This window comes from Choristoneura fumiferana, chromosome 12 (assembly GCF_025370935.1).
Source record: "Choristoneura fumiferana chromosome 12, NRCan_CFum_1, whole genome shotgun sequence".
NCBI lineage: Eukaryota > Metazoa > Arthropoda > Insecta > Lepidoptera > Tortricidae > Choristoneura > Choristoneura fumiferana.
The window spans coordinates 10,760,620-10,783,857 of record NC_133483.1 but is presented as its reverse complement, the minus strand read 5'-3'; the positions used below and the strand labels follow the sequence as shown (position 1 = coordinate 10,783,857).

At 38.7% G+C, this 23,238-nt stretch overlaps 1 protein-coding gene across 1 annotated transcript; it reads right to left on the bottom strand.

The window, feature by feature from the left end:
* Nucleotides 1-573: 573 nt before the first annotated feature.
* Nucleotides 574-22,263, bottom strand: Parp1 (Poly-(ADP-ribose) polymerase). Its single transcript, XM_074095255.1, has 17 exons — nucleotides 22,153-22,263; nucleotides 21,607-21,820; nucleotides 21,230-21,335; nucleotides 20,802-20,988; nucleotides 20,298-20,517; nucleotides 19,854-19,958; nucleotides 15,597-15,705; nucleotides 13,506-13,668; nucleotides 8,569-8,722; nucleotides 6,721-6,882; nucleotides 6,221-6,357; nucleotides 4,928-5,064; nucleotides 4,134-4,294; nucleotides 3,800-3,920; nucleotides 3,554-3,713; nucleotides 2,624-2,800; nucleotides 574-1,323 (listed from the first exon to the last, which is right to left on the bottom strand). The coding sequence occupies exons 1-17, from the start codon at nucleotides 22,170-22,172 to the stop codon at nucleotides 1,251-1,253; spliced, it is 2,406 nt and encodes an 801-aa protein (XP_073951356.1). The 5' UTR covers nucleotides 22,173-22,263; the 3' UTR covers nucleotides 574-1,250.
* Between the last annotated feature and the right edge of the window lie 975 nt (nucleotides 22,264-23,238).

Sequence of the window (23,238 nt, the reverse complement as noted above, 5' to 3'; positions counted from 1 at the left end):
CACACTCGCACAGAGAGAATTGCCTCAACCGCGAGCTGACAAAAATCCGATCGAACGCAGAGCTGCCCATACACCAGGACCTTGATGAGTTCAAGGCCACTAGGCTAAAGTCCCGCCATCCTCCCGCGCTAAAGGTTCATGACCCAGAGCCCGAAAAAACCATGTTTGATTCCTGGACAGCAGATTGGGAATCTAGGCATTTATCAAGGGACTTGTTCGAGCTTGATGTCAGGTGCCGGCCAGCGGGTTTCGAGGAGCCCCGGCGTGTCTGGTGCCTGCTGAACAGAATCGGGACAGAGGATGGTAACTGTGCGTCCCTGTGGCACAAGTGGGAGTGGTGCGAGTCGCCACGGTGTCCGTGTGGCTGCCCGGAGCAAACAGTCACTATATGGTCTTCGAGTGCCCAATCACTAAATTTAGCGGGCAATCGGCAGACATTAAAACCCTCTCGACAGATGCACTAGCATACCTTAAATCTAACCTATTAAATATTTAGTTTAAGTAGAGAAAAGCCATACGATAAATAATGTTGATCAGGGAAGAAAAAAAAAAACATTATTTTTTGTAAGAAATATTTATTATTCATGAAATCATTATGTGGAATGAAATAAAAATACAGTAGCATTACTAGTCACTTACAAGAAAACAAACATAATAACTAGGGTCCGAAGTTTTTCACAGCAAGGTTAGACGGAAAGGAACTATGGAGTCAACATAATTTAAGGTTCAAATTATTTGAGATGCTAATTTGGACTAAGTTACTCGTTTTCGTCTTAAGCCGTATTCACATTTATCTGTCGTGTTGTGTCGTGACGCATTAGAACCAGATAAACGTGAATGGGGCTTTAGGCTATGTACGCATGACGCGGGTTGCCTTGCAGTTTTAGCACACCGTCTCTTTCTGAAGCGATACTTTGAAGAGCGATGGCGAGCTAAAACAGCGCGGCTAACCCCAAACTGCGACTAACTGTAAGTGCCATTAAAACGTCGGATGCTAAAATAACCCTGTCATCTACTTACTACAATTGTAGTACCAGCCATGTATATGTTGCAGCAGTAACAAATAACAATCAAGATAAGAATTATAAAAAACACAAAAATGTTAAAACAAAACTTACTCATCTATTTCAATAATTGTTTTCATTCAAATACAATAGACTTTTATCACTGGTTTATAATAAGGTAACAGATAGTTTTAAGTATAAATAATCTTAATTTCGCTGAGAAAACAAATGACAGAAATTAAGTATTTAATATTTGTACTTGAACTCCATCTGCAGCAAATACTTAACGTTGACTTGCGCGACGTCGTACACGATGAACCTGAAACTGTGCTAAGGAAACGATTGCAAAAAAACGTTAACGATTAAATGTGGGTCGACTAGCAGACTGATTGGTGTCGAGGTTCATTGCTTCAGGCTAAGTTTGGACTCCTCAGGAACGTTCGTTTCCGTCCGCTAGTGGCGCGACTTGTCATGCGTTCATATTTTTATTAATAGTTTTGTTCGTTTTAGTGACGTGTAGTGTTTTATTTGGTACACCGGCCGACATGTTACAAGACAAGTAATATACCTCGTTGAGTTTCTTGCCGGATTCTTCTCAACAGAGGTTTGGTAGGTTTTTTTTTACATTCATAAGTGCTTGTTTTAGCCTAAATTGAATAAAGATATTTTGACTTTGACTTGACTTATCTCTAGATGGCCTCGTTAAAACTCGGCCATCTATAACTACTCGGCCGGCAATACGGTATTTGACAACTCCTGATTTTGCCATATCTTAAGATTATTACGAAAATATAGATATACAGATAGTGTTTAGCGAAGAGAAAATTTAAATCGTTTGAAAATTGGATTTATAGTGATTTTTTGAAAAATCTATATACCTGTCTCGTTCTCAAACGCTTCTCTCTATGCAGCAAGTATGGCGGTACTGGCGTGTGACGTCACATGCCAGTATGGTTTTCTCTGTCTAATCTTGAATTTCAAACCTTTATAACTTTGTTAATTTTAAAGGAAGCTTAAAAATTCTTTTTCTATTCGATTCAGGCATTGTGTAGTTTTAATTTATAAAACATATACAAAATAGTAAAATACCGTATCCCTGTTCGCAGACGAGGTTTGTAATCTTTTATGTAAAAATGTGGCCGGACGGCCTGTTTTCCCGACTAGTCGGTACATAAGTAAATTAGAAATATATAGATAAAAATAATAATTACAGAGAGATGTAGGGGTCCCTTGGTGTAAATTGGTAAATAAATAAGCTCACAATATTATTATTTGTTATTCACTACCACCATTTTCAGTACAGTGGGTAAGTTTTTTCCTATGATTTATCACTAAAAACTAGCCATATTATTTAGCTATTAATTAATATAGGTTAGTTCTATTTGAACTGGCCTTTTGAAGCCCTTTATTTTGATATCGAAGCTAGCACTTTAAAGCGCACAATACCTGGTATTTTTTTTTTTAAATAACTGTAAGTACCTAGTGAAACTCGCGTCATCAAAACGAATCTAATGACGCATCGTTTTAAAAATTAGTTCAGCCGTTGAGCCACGAGTGGACATAGGAATGGACATACATACAGGTTAAAAACAAAAGCTCAGTCGGGGTAAAAAGGATACTCGTTGTACAAGAGCGCAGTATTGATGGGGTTGGCAACAGGCGTGCCGAGTGGCACGACGGTGCCGCAGTCAAGCGTGAGCGTCTGCGCCGGGTCCGGCTGCGTGCGCCCCACGCCCCACGTCGAGTGCTTGCCCGCTGGCAGCTTCTCTATGTACGACGCTGCCGTGCACTCCTTCCTGAATTGGATAAGCAGGTAAGGCTATATTAATATCGCCCCTTTACTTTAATCCTGGGTTTACTTTAATGGTGCAGTATTATACTAATACTGGCTTTTCCTCGCGACTCCGTTTGCGTAGAATTAGTTTCTCCAGCTGGAATTATGCAATTTCACGCGATAAAACTATCCTATAATCTTTCCAGGGTTTCAAACTATCTCCATCGCAAATTTGATCGAAATCAGTCCAGCGGTTTGAGCATGAAGACAGACACACACACACGCACTCACGCACGCGTGCGCACGCGCACACACACACGCACGCACGCACGCAAGCACGCACGCAAGCACACGCACACGCACACACACACACACACACACACACACACACACACACACACACACACGCACACACAAAGGCACAGCTTTATAGCAAGGGGGGTCACATGTTAAAATTGTAGTTATAATTAAATTACATAATTCTCCTATTTTGTCGCAGAAATATTGCATTTTTATTAAAACTAGCCAAGGGCCCGGGAGGTTTTTGGTCATGACGCCCCCTGGATCCGCTCTTGGATACACAATAATTTAAAAAACGTCACTACGTCGCATACCGTGTGACAGAACGAAGTAGTGAAAACGATTGTTATTTCAACTGTGTTACACAATAGGTCTACGACGTGAAAATGAGGTGAGGAGACTCTGATTCGATGCAGAGCAATTTTTTTGTACCTACTTGTGGATGTGCAGATACTCTACTCTTTTTTATACTTACATTTCGCCCAGAGCAACTTCGCACAACATCATGACGCCGTTCGGATTAGACGGATTTGTGTTACAATAGTTAGCAGACTTGGAAACCATATCTGCGAAATATATGCCTTTTCCGAACATGTAGCCGGTCACTGGTGCTTCGGGCGGTGCAATACGTAAACCTTAAAACGTAATGTACATTTTATACAAAAGAAAACAAGTTATAAAAAAGTAGTTTAAATTAACTTGTGTTCAAAAGGATACAAACCTTGGGAAAGAATGCCAGCAAAGTTGGTGACACGGGAGCCATGCCATAACAGTCGGCGGTTGTGTAGTTTTTTGAACGGTTTGTAGCGCTTCTCTTCACCGTCGCGGACTACTTTGAATACCTGGAATTACATCACAGTTAATAACAATATAATATTTACTTGCCACAAGATCAGGCAAAAGCTGTGATTGTCTGATATTGACGAAAGCATTCATACAGTATGTACAAAATTGGAAAAGTCCGAAATGGAGACCTTGTCTTGAATAAAGAAACTATATTGAAACAAAATCATTTACGTATTAAACCAAACGTTAAACACAGCGTTCGAACACACCTGTTGTATATTCAGCTTGTAATTGGAGTGCGTAGCCGCGTGGGTATTGGTAGTGTACTTTAGTATCATTTGGAACTCGGGCGAGGCTTTGTCGACAGGTATTATCTCAGCCTTCAACTTGAGGTAGTGCGCTTCAATCGGACTTGTAGAATCGCCAGAATCTGCAACAATAATTTTCGGTTTCAAGCCACAACCAATATCGATGCTTAATATTCAGTGAATAAAAGCAGCCGCGTAGTGCTTATTACAGGCTAGACAGCTGTCCTATCTCCTGCGAGGAAATCAACCATCGTCATTTTTTTTCCGTTAAAGCAGCATACGAATAGATATAGATCCTGTGTTCTGTGTGATGTGATGAAAGAAGTGCATTATATTGATTGTTAATAGCAGACTGTTGACTCTCACTGCTTCTCTCTTTACTCGCTTCTCGCTATATCACTAGGACATTCTAGTGATCGTCCACCATAATTTAATTTGAAAACATTTCTAGCTTCCATTTATTTTTAAAAGTTTTATATTCTTAACAGCTCCTACATGTGACTTCGTCTTCGAATATTTGTTTATCGCGCGCCCACGAAACTATACAATTTACTGGGATAAAAATTGTCCTTTGTCTTCCTCAGGGTCTCAAACTATCTCCATGCCAAATCGCATCACGATCGATTGAGTACTTAAAGCGTAACACACAAACATACTCACTTTCACATTTATAATATTAGTAAGGATTGTTAGAACCAAACAATGCATGTAACAAATTCGTAATGCTAAAATGATAGAAGTGATGCAACAGGTACCTGATTTCAGCAGACTGTAAGCTATTTCAATTTCTAGCAGGTTGTCTAACATCTCGATCTTAGATTTAATGGCTTCGACATTATCCAGCAGCGGCGGATTGTCAACGCCGAAATTATGAGGGACTAGGGTGTAGAACCTAAAAAAAGAACGATAAATTCATAAATTTATTCAACTATTTGAGTTGCCAACCACTATTTGTATTTAACAACTCTTGAATATTCCATATCCTACATATTATTATTATGAAAATATAGATATACAGACACTGTATAGCAAAGTCAAAACTTAAATCGCTTGAAAATTGGATTTATAGTGATTGTTTGAAAAATCTATATACCTCTCTTTCTCAAACGCTTTTCTCTATGCAGCAAGTATGGCGCTACTTGCGTGTGACTTCACACGCAAGTATGTCTTCCTCTGTCTATTCTTGAATTTCAAACCTTCATAATTTTGTTATTTGTAAAGGTAGATTACCTGTCCGACCCCGGATCCTGCTCGCACTCATTACCCCTTTATATCCCAGAGGCACAAATTTGAACCCAAGATTGCGGTACCCTTGGGACCCATATCATGCGTAGTGTTGAACCCCCCTTGGCGCCCAGGGTGTAATCTGACACCACTTGAGAGAACCACTTGTGTTAGGTTAGCAGGTGAGCAGGTGGTAGGACCTTGTGCAAGGTCCGCCCGGATTGCTACCACCATCTTGCTCGCTAATCCTGCCGTGAAGTAGCAGTGCTTGCACTGTTGTGTTTCGGCGTGGAGAGTAAGACAGCCGGTGAAATAACTGGCACTTGAGGTATTCCTTCTTTGGCCTCTAGGTTGGCAACGCATCTGCAATACCCAGGTGTTGCAGTTGTCTATGGGCGGTGGTGATCTCTTACCATCAGGAGACCCACTTGTTCGTTTGCCATCCAGTCGAATTAAAAAAAAAAAAAAAAAAAAAAGTTTATCGCTTGTGGCACGTAATTGTTTATACTTAGATAAGAGAAGTGTATATTGTTACGAAAAGGATGAATGAATGTATAAAATACTGTACCAAGCTCCTATTTCACTCAAAAAACCATAAGTATTCTAGAGAAAAAAGAAAAATTTGTTTCTGTATTTATTCGATAACAGGCATTGTGAATGTGAAGTATTAATTTATGAAATAAAAAATAATCCAATACCGAACAAGAAACCCATGTATAGTATGAACGTTGTTCGTCTAATTTCTAATAGTATAAGATAATAGTGAGGCACTATTTAGTGATGTTTTTTGATTAATGTAATGAATAAAAAGTATTTTATTATACCTGTTAGTGGCGTCTACAATTTTGTTCTGACTGGTTTGCTCCTTAGTCAGGTGATTAAGCAAGTCTGAAAGCACTTGATACCCAGCCTTGATTTGTTTCTTTGACAGTTTTCCAAGTGGCATCTTTTCCGTGTCAAGCTAAAATAAACATTGATAAGTAAACAAAAAAATATTACATGTAGTGTGAGTAAGTGTAAATTAAATTACAGCACTTTCGAGCCAAAGCATTGCCACGTTTGTGCATAGCAGGTATATTAGCGCCATCAGGCCATCACAGACAGTGTATTCCAAGTTCCTCTACATTTTCCATTAAGTACGGAAAACAGAATGCCAGCTAACCAGCTGTGATTGAAATGTATGGGCGGTCGGCAGGTACGTTGTACTTGGGATACAGTTCATTTGGAACATAACTTAATAGTATAGGTGGTAACATGTTACTTATTACGTCGACACATCACCAATCCCTAGAGTGGGCTAAGAAGGTAAAATTGTTGACAGTACCTCGAATTCAAGAAGTGTCTTCTTCATAACGTTAATATCAAATATCTGCATTACTAGTTTTTGTACGGGCATCGGTAGTTTGCAATCAACATCAGTTTTCAGATCGGCTGTTGCTGTATTATCTTCATAGTCGACTTCAATAGGATAGTATGCGTCGGGATACTATAGAAAAACAAAAAAAAATATTTATAAGTGATACCTAATATTTCCACTTGATAATGCCCGCCTTCCACTAAAAAAGAGCGGAACGAGAGGCAATGGATTGAGCGAACCGGAGTAAGTGTAACAAACTTATGAGTCCTTATTCAGTGGAAGCATAGTCCGCATAGCCTGCAGTGTAAAATGGGCATTATCATGTTATAATGAGTCCAAACTACCACAGAATAAGTAATAGTACAAGTACAGAAGGTTCTCTCTTTTGATGTTGACGAAAGCCGCCATTTTATATGCCTACGTAATTTTTATTAGCAACATCACCGCGCACCATCAAGCAACATTGAACTCTAGTGCTGCGCGCGAAGGTCGTTATTATTGAGCACCAACGTTTTGGTTTAGGATAGGGTTGTAAATCAATAAAAAAATAATACTCATATATAACTTAAAAGTAAATTCGGACAAATACTTAGGTTACGCCTACGATCTCCGACGGTCACAAAATGGATAATTGTACAAGGTCGCGTGCCGAATGCGTCGTCGGCTGCCTCAAAGGTTTTGTACACCCGCAGTGGGCATTGGTAAATCGCGAATTACCTATCTGTTCTTTTGTCGCACTTGCACTTTAAATTATTTCGAACAGAATTGGGTTAGTTAGTGTAATGTTATGTACAGAATAGAAAATAGTAAGAATTTTAGTCTTGCAATTAATGAAATTATTATGATTTCCAAAAAATAAATTCACGTTTAGATAACATTATGTAGTATCCATACTGTTTAGTGTGGCTATACATATACTGTTTCAGCGCTCAAACTATAGAATTTAAATATTTATTTCTTATTTCACAAAACTTAATCTATCCTTACAGGTAAATATGCCCAATGCGATAGACAAGTCTGACAATCTTTAAATAGCTAGCCACACAATTTGTCAATACTTTACATAATAAATTATTTAATTTAATCAATAAATGTCATTAAAAATAATAATTTAACAGTAATAAAATTAAAAATTCATTAAACAAAACATATCAAAACATTAATTTAAACCATGACAATTACAATAAGCTATTGACAATAGTAAATATATACCTATTCCTCATCCCAAAAATCCAACACCACGCTATTTCATGATAGATAGATATTCTAATATCCTCACCAATCATAAACTCGCGAGGTTTATTTTAGGTTTAATATTTCTTTTCACTCAACTTGAACCAGTTTCCCGAAAATCACACAGCTACACGTAGCGTTACGCGGCGCGACTAGTTCGAGCGAGATTGTAAGCGTGCATGCCGGGCGGTGCTCATAGCCCTAGTGAGTTAACCCACGCCGGCGTGGGGTGTTTTGATACTTTCAGAATACCTATACCTATATCGCGGTGTGCGCCGCGCCTGACACTACTGATATAAATACAAAGCCTATCATCTACTCTTTAGTTTAAGATATATAAGCCTTGAACATTACCTGGGCGAGCCATCTGATTAGAAGTTGAAACTCTAATTCAAGAATTTAATTTAATCCGAATTTAATAGCTAGTAAAGAGCCTGGAGTTTTTTTAGCAACTTAAATTAACCTATGTTTTTGGTGAAGGGAAAAATTGTGAACAAAAAAGAATTTAAGTGTGCTCAATTGTGGACTAAGACGAAGCCTTTTGTGAGAAGAGCTGGCGAAGAGTTGAAATGAAATAATTACCTTAATATATTTCTTCTGCGACCAATCATTCTGAGTCTTTTCCGTGAACAACTCCTCGAAATGCAAAACAGCATATTCAACATCTCTGAAGTCTTCAAGTTTATTTTTGCCGATAGTAGTTCCGATTCTTCCCCATGCTCGGAATAGCCAATATCTTTAAAAAGGAAGTTGTGTTTAATTTGGCTGCTTAAAAAAACATACAATAAACCTTCCCTATAATCACTGACTGAACCCTTTTAGTCAAACTACTGTGAAACAAAACAACGTAGTTCTATGACAGCGATATAATTTTCAAACTAATAATGTTTAGACATTATTGGTTATCGTAATATTTCTATATAATTAGACATGCAACATAAGTTGTTTGACCGAATAACGGATATTTACCGAATATTTGACCTGGCCATCGGCCGTATATTCGGAAATTTAGGAGCTGAATATGGCAACATTAAATCTAAATCCAAATTTTACACAGAGCGCGCGATGCGCTGTGCAGGTTTCGACCTGTTAATCAGCCTTTGTTGAATTTGTTTGATGTTTATATTTGAACATCATTTACGACCTATTTTTATCTTAAATAGCATGATATAGTAGATTGATAACCAAGGGTGGAAAGTGACCCGTTTCACCCGAGATATTTCTGGCGCTCGAACGAAGTGAGAGCGCCAATAGTTCGAGGGGAAATGGGTAATTACATAGACACTCTACTTTTCATTTCGACTGTGAGGAAAGTACAATACTACAAAAAATGAGAATAATAATAAATTGAATTTACTTATATCCAACCTCCAACGGTACCTTTTCGATTGGCCACTTGCCACGGCCGACTATAAAAAAAAATCGAGTTGGTCACAACTTGGTCACAACCAAGGAGCTTATATACGAAACTGGGGTTGAACGCCGAACGAAGAAGTTTGACCTTTATTACTTATTTATATAATCCATCTCTTTCTTTCACATTTCACGAATGACTTCCATCTCTTTCTTAACCTAACTAAAGAAAGAGATGGAATATGTTCGTGACGTAATAAAGATCAAATTTCTTGTTTCAAACGGATGTTCGGCGTTCAACCTCCAGTGTTGTATTTAAGCTCCTTGGTCACGGCGTGCATCTGGCCATGCCGAAACGTGAAAAAAAAGTGTCATTGACGTAACTCAATTATTATCTTCGACTCCAAGGCTAATCGAAAGTTAAAAAAAAAATACTTTCCACCATAGAGATGAAAACGCAATTTTCCACCCGGCTATCTACCCATGAAAATTAAACTTTCCGAACAGGAGAGATGAAAAATATATCCGGTATTCGATGAAAGCCGTGGTGGCCAAGTGGTTCGACCTATGGTCACTCAAGTAGAGATCGTGGGTTCAAACCTCGGCTCGCACCTCTAATAGTAGGAGAGCGGACTGCAAAATTTCGTACCTGATACCGCGATGAAATGCAGAATGGTTTTTTTACTAATAGTGTACCCAAGGTCTCCACCAAAATTCGGCTTTGCCGGAATTTATGTAAATTGAAATGTCTGTAATTGGCGGAGTAGATGTTGCTCACATAATCTCGTATGTCAAGGTGTTTCGGCAGAAACAGCGTTGGCAGACTTATATATTCCGAAAATGAGGGTTCATACCTACCGACTGGAATTGGTTTCATGCTGGTATCAGATGGGTATATTTAGGGGCCTGGTGGTCACCTTGAGAGCGTCTGCCGATCACTTCCGGCAAAAAAAATACTGACATATATCGCTTTTCTGTATCTAACAGTAAATTTCTAATTGGTGCCATGACTTTTATTTTAGTATCGGATGGGTTAAATAACACCCCTTTTTTCGCACCGGAAATGACTTTTTTTTGTTACTTTCGGCAAGTTGCGCCGTGGCAGACTATCAAATTCGGACTTAGCATCACTTTTATAATCACCCCACATTACGTCTATGGGAGGTACTATAAAAAAAAATTGTTCTTATTTTTTTAATGTAAAAGTACTATTTTGTCGGCATAGTTTACATATATAATCGTGCAAAATTACAGCCTTCTAGCACTGATAGTCCCTGAGCAAAGCCGCGGACGGACAGACAGTCAAACAGACAGACAGACATGGCGAAACCAGAAGGGTTCCGTTTTCGCCATTTTGGCCACGGAACCCTAAAAAATGAGTGCCAGATAGGCTAGACACCGGACACTAACCAAATATCCATTGTAAGTCTAATCATATACGTTTATTCGTATAATCGAACCTAGAATTTAAAGCCCTGTGCATGGTCAGAGATAATGTATACTTTTATTGGGTATTCCAATATTCGTATATATATATATATATAACTGAGCTACTTTAGTTCTGCAACTTTTTAAAAATGTGCCCAGCGTTAATTTAATATTTTTCATACAGATTAATAATACATTGTGCATTAAGGGGCGTAAGAAGGGGATTAATAACGAGATTCTATTAGAAGCCCGACGGCGGAGGCGGAGGGCTTTAAATGACTCGAGTTTGTAATCCCCTTACGGCCCGTGCGTGATACATACAATGATTCTCATCACATTGCGAGAAAAAATATGCAAAAAATTAAATTATTTTGGTTCCAAACACTTCACAGCTCGGTAAAAGTAAAGCACTAAGAAAACAACTGAATAAAATAATGGCTACCCGCCAATACAGGGGGCTACTATAACATTCGAAAATCAAGTTCGTATCGTACCATCCCTCTCACTCTCGTATTAAATAATACTAGCGTCAGGAAAACGATATGAACTTCGAATTTCGTAGTAGCCCCCCTTTTCGAGTCGTCTACCATAGATAATGCTAAGAACTGTTTTTTTTTGTTTCTCCTTTCTGCAATGTGGCAATCTGTGAACTCAACACAATAAGCCACTTCTTTGTCTTTTCATGTCTCTGTCATCAACTGAGAAATACTCCACTGAGCATCCCTTCAAGTGCTGTCATTGAACCTGCCTGGCAGAGCAGGGACACTGTGCTTCTTCAGTCTGTTGTAGTGCACGCTTCCTGTGCCTTTCAGTTTTGTTGCCAATTGATTTATGTGATTTGATAATCTGGCCTGATACGATTTGCTATATTTTACAATTTCCTGTTTAATTGTGCTGATATTTAAGTCCAAGTGTATTAGCTTGTTGCTTATGTAAAAAGGTATGTTCAGCATTGTCCTCAACGTGTAAAAAGAACTGTGTTAATTATAGAATTCGAATGGTCTTACGGCCAGATTGTTCCAACATGCTAAATAATATTTACTAAAATTATTGCAAAACAATTAAAATATAAATAACGAAGTTTCATGAAGCGTAGCAGATTTTTATGGGTTATAGCTAAGTTTTAAAGATGTAAATAAAACGTTGGCTGACTTGAAACCTCTTTAGTCTGAAATGACGTACCTACTAACTTTTTAAAACTAAAGTCATAGCTCCCTTGGGGAGAAAAACTACACGTAAATCCATAGTTCCCGCGGGAACAATTAAGGCCATTGCCCTTTAGTATACAATACAGGCAAGGAATAACATCATTGACGAGCAAGTGTGATGAAAATGTTATTTTTTATGTATGCAATACAAAACTAAAGTGACGCCACAGTAATAAATGTTTATCTTAGAAATTCGTCGTTTGCAAATGAAATCTCAAATTATTTAAATGCCCCCATAGCATGAGACAGCGATAATACCAACATGGCCGCTACACTGATAGGTATAGGTATAGGTATAAGCGGGCTGTTTTCCGAACGGGCTGTGTTCGTTGAACTCGACGTCTTAAAACCGCTACACTGATTTAGCGATTAAACTTTGAGGACCAATAAATTATCCATATTCAAGTTATTTGAAAACGTTTCCAAACAAAAGGAGCTCTGTGCCCTTAGTGTAATTTTCGGTTACAAAATACGTCGCGATCGCGTTCGCGTTAAATTCCAATTTGTATGGAAACACGAACATCGCAAACGTTCCGCTAGAGGCGCTATTCGTGTTTCCATATAAATTGAGATTTTAACGCGAACGCGATCGAGACGTATTTTGTAACCGAAAATTACACTAAGGGCACTGTAACCATGAGTTTACAGTGACCGTACTCGATAGCGACGGCGTAAATTATTTGTAGAGGCGCTGTACAATTCTCCATACAAGTAAATTACGCCGTCGCTATCGAGTACGGTCACTGTAAACTCATGGTAGTGGTACAGAGCTCAGTTAAGGGTGTAGAATCGAACCTAGCATTTAAAGCCCTATGATCAATACAGCCTGTAAATACTTTTTCTCAAACATGCTCGGAAATGTATGCGTTAATGTCACGAAATGGAGACATGAAGTTTCTCATTTATGGCTCCCTACCACCTCCCTACATAACTTCTTGGCCTAGGCTAACTTTTTAAATTTTCTTACTAACATTAAACTGACAAAGGAAAAATTACGAACAGCCAACCACCACTACTCTGTAAGCATTTGCGATACTGCGATGCGATGCGATGCGACGCGCCGCGACGATGGACGGACGGACGGACGGACGAATGGATGGATGGACGGACGGATGGACGGAAGGATGGACGGACGGACGGACGGACGGATGGACGGACGGATGGGCGGACGGATGGGCGGACGGATGGACGGACGGATGGACGGACGGATGGACGGACGGATGGACGGACGGATAGACGGATGGATAGACGGATGGATGGACGGACGGACGGAGGGACGGACGGACGGACGGATGGACGAACGGACGGACGGATGGATGGATGGATGGATGGATGAAGTATTTCCTCACATTGTTTGAGAAAAGCACTATACAAGCCTCGGCCAGAACAGGGATTGCTGGACTCGTTTTATCCGTCCTCGTCTACGACTCGGCCGTCTACCCCGAACTCGTCCATCAATCCCGTACTTCATGGCCTCTGCAGTAATGTACTATTAAGTTTCATACAAAACACTGTGTTGAGTTGACTTACTTCTTCTTATCATCGGCCTCAAGAACCTGCAACTTGTAATAGGAGTTCTTCTGGGCTACGACATCTGTCTTACCGAGAACCGTTGTGTATTTTTTTCCCGACCAGTCTTTATAAACATGGGCAACGTCTTCAAGACCTGAATCGGGATCTACTGCTGTACCTCCTATAAAGGGTAGTTAGTAAAAAAAGTCATATTAGAAATAAGTTTTTTTTTATACAGCAAGTTATTCGCGGCAAGCGTAAATGTAGAATTAGGCTGTGTTCACACGGGGCAGTCCTGCACGATTTTTTATCGTACATGTTTTATCGAATAAGTAGTGGCATATAACTTTGTGTAGAACCGTCCACATGTCGTTTACACGACGCCGTGTGAACCCAGCCTTAGAGAAAACAAAAATGTAGGCTTTACAATCAGGCACCAACATTCTAAACTGCGCATTCGTGGAGTTTGTCAGATTTAGATAACGTTCACATAATGTTCAGTTCCACGTCTGGGACTTTTTAGTTCTTACTCCTATGCCAGTGACACGTATTTGCGACTGCTGTGGGATATGCGCTATGCCTAGCGTAAGAGCTTAGTGGATCGGATCGCATGCGGCTCCGGCAACGTTCCGCTAAGCCCTTACGCTATGTCAGCCTTTAGGAGGTACGAATTATTTTGACACGACATGCGTGTCACTCATCATCATCATCATCATCGACCTATCTTAGTCCACTGCTGGACATAGGCCTCTCCAGTTGCACGCCACTGAGCACGATCCTCGGCCAGTCTCATCCAGTTCTTGCCAGCTAACCTGCGAAGATCATCGCTCCACCTAGTCTGAGGGCGTCCTACGCCACGCTTGCCGATTCGCGGTCTCCACTCAAGAACTTCTCACGTTCTTCGACTGATATGGCCGGCCCACTGCCACTTCAGTTTGCTTATCCGGTGAGCTATGTCGATGACTTTAGTTCTGTGTCGGATCTCCTCGTTTCGAATTCGATCCTTCAGAGAAACTCCGAGCATAGCCCTTTCCATAGCTCGCTGAGCGACTTTAAATTTGTGGACCAGCCCAACCGTGAGTGTCCACGTCTCGGCACCATATGTCATGACAGGTAGGACGCACTGATTGAAGACTTTCGTCTTCAAGTTCTGTGGAATTGGCGATGTAAAGACTCGACGAAGTTTCCCATATGCTGCCCAACCCAGCTGTATTCTTCTATTGGCCTCTTTCTTAAAGTTGTTTTTACCCAATTGCAAAGTTTGCCCGAGGTAAACATACTCTTTAACAACCTCCAGAGAGTTGCCATGTACTGCAATGGGGGCTATCGCGTGTGAATTCGCCACTAGAGGCGCTAGTGTAGCGTGAGGTCTCCGAAATGTCAAATCTCATAGTTTTTGGGTGAGCTACGCGGGTTTATTTATAATTAGAATAAATTTGTGAATATTTTGCAATATCTGAAATTAATTATAGCAAATATGCGTTCCGGGGCAATGAATGTCTGTTTTGAGACAGTTTTGTCTTTCGGAAACCTTTGTCCTCCCTTTTTTCCGAACAAAACGGGGACTATGCAACACTATGGCATGCTCGATATTTTTATGGTACTGTTTTAAGGTGTATTAAATAAATATGATTTTAATCTAAACTTTGTTTTCACGCCCGTAATAACAGACTTTGAAAGCCATACTTAAAAACCTCACGCTACAGTGCGCCATCTAGTGAGATAAAAAACGATAGCCCTCATTGATTCCGGACTTACATGTTCATTAATCATGACTTTGGTTTTGTCCAAGTTCATCCGGAGACCAATGCGTTGTGAAGAATCAGCTAGGTCACTCAAAATATGTTGCAAATCTAGCAGCGTCTCTGCCATGATGACGATATCGTCACTAGCTTAGGAGTAAGAACGAAAAATTTACAGACGTTGTGTCACTGGCACCGGAATGTATTACGTCTGTGACACGTATACGTATCACTGGCATAGAAGTGACTGCTGTGGGATATGCGTAGGCATAGTGTAAGAGCTTAGTGGATCGTTCGTTGCCGGGTGCCGGGGCCGAACGTGTTAAAAAGTTAGACATTATTTTAAATTCACATAAAAAAAGATTACCTTTGACTTTTAGTTTGGTTGGACCAGATTTTGATGATTTAGCGTATAGACTGCCAGACTTCGGAATTGATTTCCCGTCAATGACGTCTTGCGGTACTCGTTTTGTTGGCTATACACAAAAAAAGTTAAAGGAAGAGAGAAAAAAGAACAGAAGAAGTTTAGTGTGAGTCGAACTCGCGTGGAGAATAATTGTCTTTATTTTTAATGATGCCGCATATTTAACCCGTCGCGCGACCAATGACTAACCTAATCGTGAAATTGTGAAGTAAGATTAACGGAATATATCTATTTATTAATATGATGGAAATATCCATCATTATTAGTGTCCGACCGAAGTTTCGGTTTCGGTTTCGGCAAAAAAACATGTTTCATACTTTACGAGCGAAGTCGTTACATAATTATGTAAATTTCCATCACATACTTTCGAGTTACTTACTTTATTTTCGAGTTTCGAAAATTTATGCACAAAAGTAACATAATATCAAATTACATACCTATTACACATTTATTTTTCCGCATAAAGCAATATTTTTGCAGTAATATAATATCCTCCCGAATAACAACAACAGTTTTCGCAAATGGCGCGAAACGGCGAGCCCGCGAATTCCAATTTGAAATGCCGAAATTCTGTTTATATTTATTTATTCACAACTATGTTCCATTTCATGCTGTACTGTTGTTGAAACTTGACAGTCTTAAAAATAAATATCAATCACCCGCAAAACTACCTTTAATTAAAAGGAAAATGTTATGATGAAAATTTCCATCACCATGCAAAGAAGGGTTAAAGAGTGATCGAAACTAGTACCTAACAAAAAATTGACTAATCACGAGTAAGTACTTAGGTACGCGCCACTGTGGCGCGCAGGGCGTGCGACGGGTTAAACAGCAAAATAGGTTTTCTGTAATCTGTTAATATAGAGTGATGTAACGAATACTCGCATTCGCAAAATTTCTGCGTATGTTTTGCAAATATGAATATCAGAAAAAAATACAATTATTAGATAATAGTAGGCTAATAAAATCAAAACACATTCATTACTTTGCGATGCGTTTATATAAACTCAGTAATTTTTGGAACAAAATACAAACGGAACTCACTTCGTTCGAACGAGACTGCCATAGACAATTGGCGCCAGAACGAAAAACTGAATATTCGCATTCGCATTCGCGAATGTTCAAAAAATGGCATTCGTTACATCACTAATATAGAACTATTTACTAACTATTTAGTGTATTTTTTCAAAATTAGAAGAGGCGTGAGAATGAATAATTTTAGACTACTACATATTTCCTTCATTTCAAAACTTTTTATCATAAAAAAAAATCGAGATGCTCACAACAAGCCCTCTCAATTGATATGTCACAACAACATTTTGCAAGTTATTTTTTTTTTTAACACCCTCCAAAAGTGGGAGCTATGTTTAAAATTCATTAATTTACGTAAAGGCTCATCTTAGCTTTACACGTCGTCTTTGGGTCACCGACAATATAATACCAAATACTAACTTTTTTTATAATCTGTTCGTATTTTCGGAGCAAATCGGTTGTGACTCCAGAAACAGGTCACTCTTGATCCTAAAAGGTCTCTGCTTGTTTCTTTTGAAGTAAAGAAAAGAATAAATAAATAAAAAAAAAAGGTACACATTTATTTCAAACTCTTTCATTTTACCATTCGGCAATGTTATGTTCCTTGATAAGTTCCAATTTTGGTTATGGATCCCGTCGCTGGGTCATCAAATCCAGACGATGTTTACAACCTAAAAATAAAAAATAAACTTACTTAAACAAGTCATAACGATTGATTTCTATGGCAGCCAGACCCGCATGCCGCGTACCGATAGCGATGGATTTAGCACCCTGTATAAAACCCTTGTTCACAACAAGACAAATCTCTCCAGGCGGAAGTCATGTCGCTTTGCTGAGCAGAAATCTTCAAGACTATGGCTCTCCAAAGAACGTGTGACATATTTTTTATTACAGCAAATGTAAAAAATATATATTAGCTCTTTATAGTAATTTGTGCAACACGTGATCTTATCTTGTATAATAGCTTCAAGTGCCCTGGTAAGCTTGGTAAGTCAATAATTACCTTTTTTTCTCTAATATCTCCCCCATTTTGCTCCCCATTTTCTCGACATCAGCCTTGCTTAGACGACACGGCCGCAGTGGTGTCAGTAAGCTTGCTAACATAGGTGAACCAAGTTTGAATGCAATGTTTGATAGTTTCGGAGCCCTTGGCTATGACATATAAACGGACAGACACAGATTCACGAGTGATCCTATAATGGTATCTTTTTTTATTCTGTTGAAAATGAAAATTAGATTTAACACCAGATTACTACTACTCAACAATACCTTTAATGCAACTCGAAACGATTTTGAAAAGCTATGTGGGTTTTGGTGAAAAGAGTTCTTTGTTGAATTTCATCTTTAGAAAACTTCTTTTCGAGTCTAAAAAATAAAAAGGAAAATAAACTGGGACCCTGGGAAAAATAGCTCGTCCACTGTTGAACATAACACCCCCTCCTCCCCTAATTAAAATGTTTCTAATTAAAGCTGTGTATTTTTCACTTACTGGTCAAGAGGCTCTTCTTTCTTAACAATAACTGGAGGCGGCGGTGCCGCTTCGAACAGGCGCACAGCTTTCTTCTTATCTTCTTGAATGCTGAACTCTCTTTAAACGTTTACGCACTCTGGCCTTTCGCTTTTTGCACATAGTGGACATCGTGCATTTTGTCCACTCACTTACATTTCCTTTAAAAGATAATGATTAAATATTCATTTTGACGCTTTCTTTTCAGTACTTTGTGATACTTTAAATCCAGATGGACCAATCAAATAAGGACTCCAAATCCGAAGTATAGCTCCGTCATCAGGGCCGCGATGGATATAAGTACGGACCACCACAATGATGACCTCGATCCTCAGTCATGAGAGAGAGACTAGACAAACAGAGAGAAAGAGAGAAAAAAAGTCCATACCTGTGCACTTGTATCCAAAAGTGTCCAGCACTAGTTGTCCATTTTTACATTCTGGGGAAGGAAGCTCCAAAAGCCATCAAAGCAATTGAATACGACACTACGATAAAATGTTTATAAAAATTACAAAATATACTCATTTAAGGCAATCAAAGTCCACATAAAACATTGACTCGACATCGTCACTACTTTGTCTCTTTTACTGTGGCCGTGCAGAGCGGGCGGGGTAGGGGAAGTGGGGAACAAAGGAACAAGCGCACTGACCGCGCGGCGGCGACCACCGCCCAGCTCTTTCAAAGTTCAAATTAATCGACGAGAGTAGCTGATGATGGTGAATTTTCAAAATAGCATAGCAGCGTCAAATGAATGAGTGTAGAAATGAATTATACCTTTTTATAAAGAGCATATCCTATTCTTTACTTTAGTCATACATATCTTGGCGGTAAAGTGTGAAATAATTGAAAAAACTAAAACGATTAACAAAAAAAACTGGATAAATTAATAAAAATTTCGTATTTGGTGCCAGATTGCGCTGAAACTGTAAGTGGTATCGCTTTTGTATGTATGAAAGGTTTATAGTAAATTTATCTAGGATTATTTCGTTCATACACATTTTTTATGTATCGTGTACGGTTTTCTTTTAAAATAGAAAATACCGCGGTCCGGACATATTCGAGGGGTGGGGGGTGAAGCTCACCCCGGAGAGGGGGGAGAATGGATAAAATTTAACTTGGCTCTATAACCTACACATTCTGATAGATAAAAGTCTTGCATTAATTTTGCCAAATTTTCCATACATTTGAATTTAGTTTTCTTAACCTATAACTATTTAGTGTATTTTTTCAAAATTAGAAGAGGCGTGAGAATGAATAATTTTAGACTACTACATATTTCCTTCATTTCAAAACTTTTTATCATAAAAAAAAATCGAGATGCTCACAACAAGCCCTCTCAATTGATATGTCACAACAACATTTTGCAAGTTATTTTTTTTTAACACCCTCCAAAAGTGGGAGCTATGTTTAAAATTCATTAATTTACGTAAAGGCTCATCTTAGCTTTACACGTCGTCTTTGGGTCACCGACTTACATAATATATTATGGGTACCAATTTTCAACTCAATCTGTTAAGTATTTTCGGAGCAAATCGGCTGTGACAGCCAGACAGACAGGTACAAGAGTGATCCTAAAAGGTCTCTGCTTGTTTCTTTTGAGGTACGGAAAATTAATAAATAAATAAAGAAAAAAAGGTTACACAACCAAATAAAATACTCACATCGGATCCCCATTCGGCAATGTTATGTTCCTTGATAAGTTCCAACGTTTTGGTTATGGATCCCGTCGCTGGGTCAATCAAATCCAGAAACGATGTTTCTACAACCTAAAAATAAAAAATAAACTTACTTAAACAAGTCATAACGATTGATTTCTATGGCAGCCAGACCCGCATGCCGCGTACCGATAGCGATGGATTTAGCACCCTGTATAAAACACCCTTGTTCACAACAAGACAAATCTCTCCAGGCGGAAGTCATGTCGCTTTGCTGAGCAGAAATCTTCAAGACTATGGCTCTCCAAAGAACGTGTGACATATTTTTTATTACAGCAAATGTAAAAAAAATATATTAGCTCTTTATAGTAATTTGTGCAACACGTGATCTTATCTAGTGTACATAATAGCTTCAAGTGCCCTGGTAAGCTCTGGTAAGTCAATAATTACCTCAATTTCTTTCTCTGCTATCTCCCCCATTTTGCTCCCCATTTTCTCGACATCAGCCTTGCTAGAGACGACGGCCGCAGTGGTGTCAGTAAGCTTGCTAACAACCAGTCCCCCCAGTTTGAGGATGCGATGTTTGATATCTTCCTTTGAGCCCTTAAGCTTCCCGTATAAAAAGAATTGCAGATTCTTCATCGGTGGAATAGGTATGTCTTTTTTTATTCTGTTGAAAATGAAAATTAGATTTAACACACAGATTACTACTACTCAACAATACCTTTAATGCAACTCGAAACGATTTTGACGAAAGCTATGTGGGGTTTTGGTGAAAAGAGATGTAACTTGGTTTCATCTCTGAGAAAACGAGTCTTTTCGAGTCTAACCAAAATAAAAAGGAAAATAAAAAAAGGACCCTGGGTAAAAATAGCTCGTCCACTGTTGAACATAACACCCCCTCCTCCCCCTAATTAAAATGTTTCTAATTAAAGCTGTGTATTTTTCACTTACTGGTCAAGAGGCTCTTCTTTCTTAACAATAACTGGAGGCGGCGGTGCCGCTTCGAACAGGCGCACACCTTTCTTTGGCTTATACTTCGTGAAAGCTGAACTCTCTTTAAACTCTTTAGGCACTTTCATAGCCTTTCGCTTAGGGTCTTGAGTGACATAGCTGCATTTTGTCCACTCACTTACATTTCCTTTAAAAGATAATGATTATTATAACCACATCTGACGCTTTCTTTTCAGTACTTACTGTGATACTTTAAACTTTAAATCCAGATGGACCAATCAAATAAGGGACTCCAAATCCGAAGTATAGCTCCGTCATCAGGGCCGCGATGGACATAAGTACGGACCACCACCCAATGATGACCTCGATCCTCAGTCATGAGAGAAAGACTAGACAAAGAGAGAGAAAGAGAGAAAAAAAGTCCATACCTGTGCACTTGTATCCAAAAGTGTCCAGCACTAGTTGTCCATTTTTACATTCTGGACAAGGAAGGAGAGCTCCAAAAGCCATCATATCAGCAATTGAATCACGACACTACGATAAAATGTTTATAAAAATTACAAAATATACTCACTTAAAGGCAATCAAAGTCCACATAAAACATTGACTCGACATCGTCACTACTTTGAAAAAATCTCGTATCTAAAAACAGTATGTCAACAGAATTGATAACCTCCTCCTTTTTTGAAGTCAGTTAAAAATTGAACCTTGACAGAATGTTCATAAAGTTCACTCAGAAAATTATTTATTTTGAGGTATGAGTTTTTTTAAAGTAGTGACGATATGTCATGATCATAAATACAACCTCGTCAACAGATGATAAACAGGCTTGATTGTTGGCTTCAAGAATTTCATGCAGGTCGCTTTTGCTGTAATCTCTCACTGCATCCCTGTGCTTAAAGAAAAGTTTGTTCTGACTCTCAAGTTTTTTCTGAAGGTCCTTTTCCTCCTTTAAGTCCTTCTCATCCTTTGGTTCCTCTTTCAACTTTTTGAATGGCACTTCTTCACCTTTCATTGGCCTTAAAAATAAAATGGTGATGATTGTGAACAAAAATGAAATAAGTTTACAATAAATACAAACTAAATTTTAGCAGAATAAGTCAAGGCAAATCCGCTTCCGCATCTGGCTATACGCGCCAAGTGTCCTACCAACTGGACTAGGAGGAAATATTTGGCCCCTACCAGTGTTGGCACAAGGGTGTTAATCAAGCTAATCCAACTATCTGCTGACATTCCGAATTTATCACAAAAAAACCTTATAATATAATAATAATTATAATAAGTTTAACATGTTCAGTGAAGTAATCAAATCATGTACTTCACACAAAAAAAAAATGTTTAGAATACTTACTTGATCTCTTCCTTTACCATATCTTGGTCACTTTTGGACAGGTTCTTGAAGCCTGGAAGGCTTTCCCCTCCAGCTAGATACAACAGAGCCCCTCGAGCTGCCGCAAAACATTTGACATGGTGCCACAGAGGCTGTCCACCGTATTTCTGTCCAACTTCTGTGTCATACACAGTTTTCGAAATACGAACTTCATCCTGTTACAAGACAATTTTAAGACAACTTCATATAAAGTAAAAAAACAATCGTTGAACACTAGCTTATTCCCCATACTGGTTCCCCATGGGAATTAAAAAAAAAAACCAGTCTGAGAAATTTGAAGTCCTAGTTGCCCATGATTTAGGCTGTACACTTTCAGTCAGGCTGATTTTTTTTACAGTCACTATAGGATCATCATTCAAACTGAACATAGATATCAATACCAAATTTCATGTCAATCTAATTAGTAGAAGTATATAGAATCCCATCAAAACATGAATGTGAAATGAGAGCCAAGTTCAATGTTATGATTATGCCTTGATTGTTGACTAACGACAAATGATGTGAGATCTAAATGGGTGCCAAGATCAATGGTCACTCCTGATTCAGGAGTCCTGAAAATTATTTTTATCAATATAAAATATTTTATAACAACTTAAAATATAATTTCTTCTTATAACTTAGGTTAGGATAATATAGCTTATAGCCCAAGGTCTGACTTGGCTAGTTCTCATATACGAATTATTATTAAGTACCTACCAAAACGGTCATGGAAGATGAATGATGGAAGAAAACTAGCCAAGTCCAACCTTAGGCTTCAATATATTATCCTAAGTTATAAAAATAAATGATATTTTAAGTTGTTATAAAATATTTTATATTGTTAAAATTAAATTTCAGGACTGACCCAACTACCCATTTAGATCTCACTTCTTTTGTCGTTGAAGTCAACAATCAAGGCATATAATATTGAACTTGGCTCTCATTTCACATTTATTTTTTGATGGGATATGATACTTTTTATATAGAAATATTTTTGCAGGTGGTAGGACCCTGTGCAAGGTCCGCCCGGATTGCTACCACCATCTTGCTCGCTAATCCTGCCGTGAA